Source organism: Cephus cinctus, unplaced genomic scaffold (genome assembly GCF_000341935.2).
Source record: "Cephus cinctus unplaced genomic scaffold, Ccin1 Ccin1_scaffold1601, whole genome shotgun sequence".
Taxonomy (NCBI): domain Eukaryota; kingdom Metazoa; phylum Arthropoda; class Insecta; order Hymenoptera; family Cephidae; genus Cephus; species Cephus cinctus.
In genome coordinates, this window is record NW_014333898.1 from 84,719 (window position 1) to 91,534 (window position 6,816).

The window sequence follows — 6,816 nt, forward strand, 5'->3', positions numbered from 1 at the left end:
GTTAGCGACGTCGGTTTTCGTCACTTGTTCTATTAATATCTCTAACTCTTGAATCGTATAAAATATCTTGATAATTTAACGAGCAGTGTTACTTAAACTTTTGGAAGGAGCTCCAAAACGTTTTACGACCCTTTTAAAATTTAGAAGAGCGAATAGTGACTCCATGTTCCGCGAAGGCTGAACAACTGATCACCGATCGATTTTAAAATACTTGAAATGAAATAAAAATTGGAGTATATTTAATAAGACAAAGGGCGAGTGATGAAGAAAACAGAAAGTTTGTGCGTAGCCACATGACACTTTCTCTCTTTATGGTCGGCATAGTTGGACTCTTTGAGTAATTGCCGCGTGCTGCAGTTTGAAATGAACTGCGCCTAGGATATCTTGAAGAATCGAGAGAATTCGTGCGGAAAGAGCAAATGCTGAAGGACGAGGGAGGGAGAGGAGCGTGCACCGTGAGCTACCAATGAAAAGGAGCCAGCCTCGGTTCGCAGTGAAGGTTCACTCTGGTTCGCTCCCTGCCGACTCACTGCCTTTCTCTTTGCTTTGGCTTCGCCTCGAACTTTCGGATCAGTTTCTGTAGAAACGTCACGCCACGAGCCAGTGTAGAATGCCTTGAGGGAGAATCGCGGGGAAACGTGCCAGTGTCTTTCCGCGACATAAAAAACGGGTACGTCACCAACCCGAGAATCATTCCTCTGCGAGCGTTCAGGGATTTTTAATTTTTCTCTGCTCTTTGAAGGATCCGATAAACTCGAATGCCTTGTTATAGTGGGCCGACACTCCATTAGAGAAGCAAAAGTCTAGAGTCAAAAGCATTTTAAAATGTGACAGTTCCGAGCGCCAGTCATTCTTTCCCGTCTTTCCCATCCTTCCCTTGTTTCCTGCAATGGGATCCGGATATAAGTGCCGTGGAGCGAAAAGAGTATTTGTTATTGCGCGAAGAAAACTGCATATCGAAGCCAAGTGCTGACAGCGTCGGGAGGCCCAGTGACCTGACACAGGAAACGAAAGATACGCTAGACGTCCTCTGGAGGAGTCGCGGAGGAGACGCAGGAGGAGCCGATTAATACGGTAAAAGAATTCCCAAGCACTCGTTGCCAGTGTTCTTCTCCTGAACGTCGGTACGTTTCTTCTTTAGTCGATTTTTTACAGACTAAATGCGCAACTAGTATATCTTGACTTTTCCCGGGCAGCATTCTCTCAGTTTCGAGGAGTTTAGAATCAGCCCGTTGCCAGATTGCCAATTGTAAGATCAACACGTCCGGTTCCGTGAAGCGAGGACATTGCGCAGCAGTTACGTAGTGCACGCGAGTACCTGCCCTCCTGCCCTCCTTCCTTCCTTCCTTCCTTAATCTGTTTCTCTACGTCTTTCCTCCTTTCGTTCACACGTCCCTTCCGCTACTTCGAATACTACTTGGAAAGGTCACATTCCGCATCAGGCGCTGCTCACGTGTCTCGTACCTGTCAATCGATTAAGTCGATCGATAAGTCTTTCACGAATGTTCAGCGGTCCAGGTAAATCCCACACGATCGAAAGAGGCCTCGAGGGCCAATCGGATCGCCAATCATTTAGAAATGTATAAAGGCGTACGAGATTGCAGGATCGATTAGACTTCCCACTCGTGTTCGATCATTCGAGATAGGCCTCAGTCGAGATAGTCGAATGGGGGACTTTTAACGTATCCTCCCTTATTAGCAAACGTCGTCTCTCAGACTACAGCGACTACTCTGGGCTGCTCGGACCAACCGACGAATCTCCGAGCATTAGCATGTAGGTCTGCGCAGAAGTACAAGGGACGTCTTGTGAATATTTTTTTTCTTTTCATTCTTCCCGATGAACTATCAGCGATGACGATGTACTCACTCATTCCCACACAGTCGTACCGCCTATGCGATATTCCGTCAGTTCTCTTCGTTTGCTCCTCGTCCGACAACCGTGTGAATCACCTTCGCGTGGGCTGCACTTTTATGAAAAAGGCAAAAGCTTCTTGCGAGGCTGATTCTCGGGTGACAGACCTCTCGATTATTACTGCGCTTCATTATCTCAGGAAGGCGTTCGAGTCGACAGTCAGAAAGATCTTGTTGAAGATTCTGCCGGCTTAGTGATGCTGCCCGCCTTGACGCTGCTGCTGCTGGGCTTGACCGGGGCGGCCACGGCTGTTTACATTCCACCAGGACCAAAGTACAGCTGCCCCAAGGACTCGAAATACATCTACCCCTGCAAGTGCCTTGCCGCGGACGACGCCGGCCTCTACGTCCGCTGTGAAAATGCGAATCTGGCTAGCTTGAGCCTGGGCTTGATGAATCTGGGCCGCCAAGGCTCGCCGATCGAGGAGCTCATCTTGTACAAGTGCAACATAGGTCAGTATTTTAGTATGTCAGCATGTCAGCATGTCACGACTCATAATTCTGCTCGGGCGTGACCAATCGACACGCGTCGATTCGCATGTAAATAATTAATTGTCCCAAGCTCGATTCTATGGGCCTGCGCTCTACCCCTTGGAGGTTCGCGTCCTCAAAATCATCGACACTCCAATAAGACTGATCGAGGAGCACAGCTTCTTGGGCCTGAATCGAACCCTTCAGGAGCTTCACTTGCTGCGAACCGAGCTGGAGAGGTTCCCCAGGGAGGCTCTTCGGATCCTGGGAAATCTCACGGTCCTCGAGATCAGCGGGCATCGCATAGCCGCCCTGCCGGGAAACAGCTTTGCCGAGAGCATGGCCGCTGCGAAGCTCGAGAGGCTCGAAATCAGCAACGGTAAGGTCAAGTCGACAATGCTAATTAAAGTTTAAAAGCGAAAGCGCTACGAGCCATGCTTGCGCACTTCCGACAGGATCGATATCCTCGCTTCCGGTGGAAGCGCTCACGCCTCTGAGGAGGCTCAAGATCCTCAGGCTTCATGGGAACAGAATCAAGGAACTCAAGAGAAATCAGTTCAAAGGTCTACGGGATACCGAGAGCCTCGATCTCTCGCACAACCTGATCGATAAGATCGATCCCTCTCACCTGGCCGACCTCACGAAAATGGGCTGGTGCAATTTGTCGCACAACGCGATCGCCGAATTGAAAAGGTAGGCCACTCGATTAGATTGACCTCCAGCGTACAGCCTACGTAATGCCACGTGCCTTGCGCATCCTGCAGGGGTACCTTTGCGAGAAACTCCATACTGAAAGTCCTGAACCTGAGTCACAATAAAATACGACGACTGGACTCGAACACCTTTCGAGGGATGCGCTTTCTGAGGAGACTCTTCCTCAGCGACAACGAGATACGCGACGTGGGCCGAGGAACGTTCGACTCGATTACGAAAATCGGCACAATCGATTTGGCACGTAACTTTATTAAACGAATCGACTACCAGATGTTCAGTCAGCTGCAGTACGCCGAGGTAAGAGCGATCTAAATACTATCGGATGACAACGGAGAGATAATCGTTCCCTTCAGCTTTTAGACGTATCCGAAAATGAAGTAACTGTCGTTGAGAAGCTGGCCTTCAAGGACCTCTTTCTGACGAAGATCAATCTCTCGCGCAACGAAATTTCAAAAATTGAGCCCAGAGCTTTTGAGAATTGCGCCAACATCACGGTTCTCGATCTGAGCCACAACAAACTGGACAACATATCGAAGCTGGCCTTCGATAGCACGACTTACGCTACGGAATTGCAGCTGAGCTACAACATGCTCACTGCCCTGAATCAGGTCGGTTCGATCGGCGATTAATCAATTAATCGATTAATCGATTAATCGATCGAGCTGCCAGAGAGGATCCTCGTATTAATTTATATAAAATTTCAATGCAACTCAGGTACCGCTGCAGAACATGACCGGCCTGAAGATCCTCAATGTCTCGCACAACAATCTCCACACGGTGCCAAGGCAAACCTTTCCGAAGCTCTACGAGCTTCACACGATCGACCTCTCCTACAACAATATATCGGAGATCTACAACGCGGTCTTCCAGAGCCTCTTCAGCCTGCGCTACCTGAATCTCTCGGAAAATTCTCTCGAGAAGATAAAGCCCTCGACCTTTGGACCGCTGCCGACGCTACTCGAACTCGACATGAGCCACAATCGGCTGAGCGACGTGTCACGCGGCAGCCTGACCCGACTCGCCAGCTGCAGGAGCCTCTCCCTTAAGGGAAACTACCTGACCAAGATATTCCAGCTCCCGATCTCCCTGGGGTATCTCGATCTCTCGGACAACGCCCTCGAGGAGATTCCGACGGAGGACGTCTGGCCGTCGATGAACGCACTTCTCGGGCTGGACCTCTCGAGGAACAGACTGGCCGACAGTCTGAAGCACGGGAGCTTCGCCAACCTCCTGACCCTGAGGAGCCTCGACTTGCGGAGCAACAACATCACGCAGCCACCGTGGGCCGCCCTGAGCACCCTGAGCAGCCTCCAGTATCTCAGCTTGGAGGACAATCAGTTGACTGTGCTGGAGAAAGCCGCGTTCGGCCGTCTCCCGATTGTCTTCGAATTGAACCTCGCGAAGAATCGCATTCGAGAGGTGAGCGTGCGCGCGTTCGAGGGTCTTCTGCAGCTGCTTACGTTGAACCTGACAGGCAACGAGATCGGCCACATCCCGAATGGCGCATTGCAGGGGCTCGTCTCTCTGAGGACTCTCGATCTCTCTCACAACTCCCTGGAGAGGCTCGAGAATAAGACCCACGGGCTGCTCGACGACTGCCTCTCGCTCGCGAGGGTCAACCTCAGCCACAACAAGATATCGTTCATCGATCGGAAAACCTTTCCCAGCAGTCCATGGATCCCGTACAGACTCAGGGAAGTCGACCTCTCCTATAACACCATGCCAGTTCTCACCTACGACATTACCGTGGGAACGAAAACGCTCGTCAGCTTGAATCTCAGTCACAACAGTATCAACGAGATAAGAAAGTGTGAGCCAGCAAGACACGCGACGGGTCAAAGATCCATCTGGACGGTTGTGGTTATCGATGTTCATTAAAAAAAGAAAAATCTGTCTTACAGATGTCATCGGTAATATGACGTCCTTGGAAACGCTGGATCTCTCTCACAATGACCTGAGCGACCTTTCCGAGGAGAACGTCTTCGCGCCGCCGGCGAACCTCACGAATCTCTACCTCGGTCACAATCGACTGACTCAGCTGCCCTTGAGCAGGATCGTGCCAATGCCAAATCTAAGGATCATCGACGTCGAGGACAATACGCTCGAAAGTTTCGACGCGAATATAATGAGCGTCATCGAAAACGGCACGGTACTCCGTTACGCTGGTCCGTAAAGATCCGCTTCGAATATTCCGATCGATAGGTCGATAGATCGATAGATCGATAGATCGATCGATATATCGATAGATCGCTTCACGATAAGTACTGACAGACCATTTTCATCCCTCAGGCAACCCGCTCAACTGCGATTGCTCGGTAAGACCGCTACGAAGATGGCTCAGCACGTTGATCCAAGTCCCGACCGAGTGGTCCGACTTGAAGTGCGCCAGTCCGAGTTACCTGGCCGGAAAACCGATAGCGGAGGTCAGCGAGGACTTGATGAGTTGCGTCCTCGAGGATGTCACTGACGATCCGAAGTTCGAAATAACGCCGGACATTAAGTACCGCAGCATCGAATAGTGAGTCGCGGATCCTTTGGCTGGCAACCATACGCGCTTGTATAGGGGAATGTAATGAATGACGTTTGCTTTGCAGCGACGGCGACGACGATTCTTGGACGGTCACGTGGTACGTTACGTCCAGGGAGGATATTGGGGACTTTTACGTAGTCGTAAGAGAGCCTGGCGCGAGCAAGTCCGTCCTTGAAAAGGATGTGGTTTACAGTGAAAGATCACTTAAGATTCCTAGTCTCCCTGCGGCCGCTACAAAGTACGAGCTTTGCGTCCTTGCCAGGGACTCCGAGGGAAACGTCAAGCACTTCAGGAGTTCCCAGTGTCAAATGCTCAGCAAGTCTTCGTTCAGTTTGGCAAGCGAACTAAAGTCCGGAGTCTCTGCGACTCTCCTACCCGCCGCCATTCTGTACGTCACGCAATTCTGAAAACACGCGCGCACGCACGCACACGCACGCACACGCACGCACACGTATTTATTTGTGAATCCAATTTATGAAAAATACACTAATCGCGATTGCATAACTTTAAAGACGGTGGCCGTTACGTACCTGAGTCAATAAATGTACATTGAATGCACGCGAAGAATTAAAAAAAAATAATAGCCGCTCGCTGATTTCGAGTTGCTCTTCAATAAATGATTTGCTCTCGTGCGCGCGTCACGTCGATTCCTTTCTCCACGTCGAGCGCATTCTCCAGGCGCCGTAACAAAAGACTTTCTCAAAGGCATCTTCTCAGGGAAGTCGCCGACTAGCGGCAGATTGTTTCACGATTCTACGCTTTTTAATTATAATCTCTGAAAAGGGGCTCTAACGAGTCTAGAATTATGAAACTGCTAGTTTCCCCGATAGAGGGGAGCCAAAGGTAGATGTATGAGATTAGCATCCAAGGAGCATAACAGCCGCTGCCCTTGAACCGAGCGCCTCTCAGAGATTCAAGAAGGACAACTTCTTAAGATTTCCCACCGTCAATACGGATTGAGCAGTTGGCTACACAGTGGCCACACAGTTAACCCATTAGTTTCATGTATCAAGCGAATCACGGCTTTCTTCCAAGGATTACCATAATTGTGCTCAGAGCTGAGGCCGATCGCAGGAGCCGAGAATAGTAGGAGGGGACGAATTGGAGCTGCGTGTCAAACAGTCCTGCGAAAGAAACCGCGCAGGATCAGACCTCCTGTGTCAAAAAATAGTTGTCTGTCTTTGTTGCGC

At 50.3% G+C, this 6,816-nt stretch overlaps 1 protein-coding gene across 2 annotated transcripts; it reads left to right on the plus strand.

The window, feature by feature from the left end:
- The first annotated feature begins 531 nt into the window (after positions 1 to 531).
- LOC107273450 (protein artichoke) lies at positions 532 to 6,243 on the plus strand. Of its 2 annotated transcripts, XM_025090766.1 has the most exons (11): positions 542 to 670; positions 743 to 1,074; positions 2,052 to 2,364; positions 2,474 to 2,761; positions 2,838 to 3,075; positions 3,147 to 3,393; positions 3,450 to 3,704; positions 3,811 to 4,906; positions 4,998 to 5,261; positions 5,386 to 5,614; positions 5,691 to 6,243. In XM_025090766.1, the coding sequence occupies exons 3-11, from the start codon at positions 2,109 to 2,111 to the stop codon at positions 6,031 to 6,033; spliced, it is 3,216 nt and encodes a 1,071-aa protein (XP_024946534.1). In that variant the 5' UTR covers positions 542 to 670; positions 743 to 1,074; positions 2,052 to 2,108; the 3' UTR covers positions 6,034 to 6,243. The 2 variants fall into 2 exon arrangements, with proteins under 2 accessions (XP_015607150.1, XP_024946534.1); XM_015751664.2 differs by lacking the exon at positions 743 to 1,074 and having other exon boundaries at positions 532 to 670.
- Positions 6,244 to 6,816: the final 573 nt, after the last annotated feature.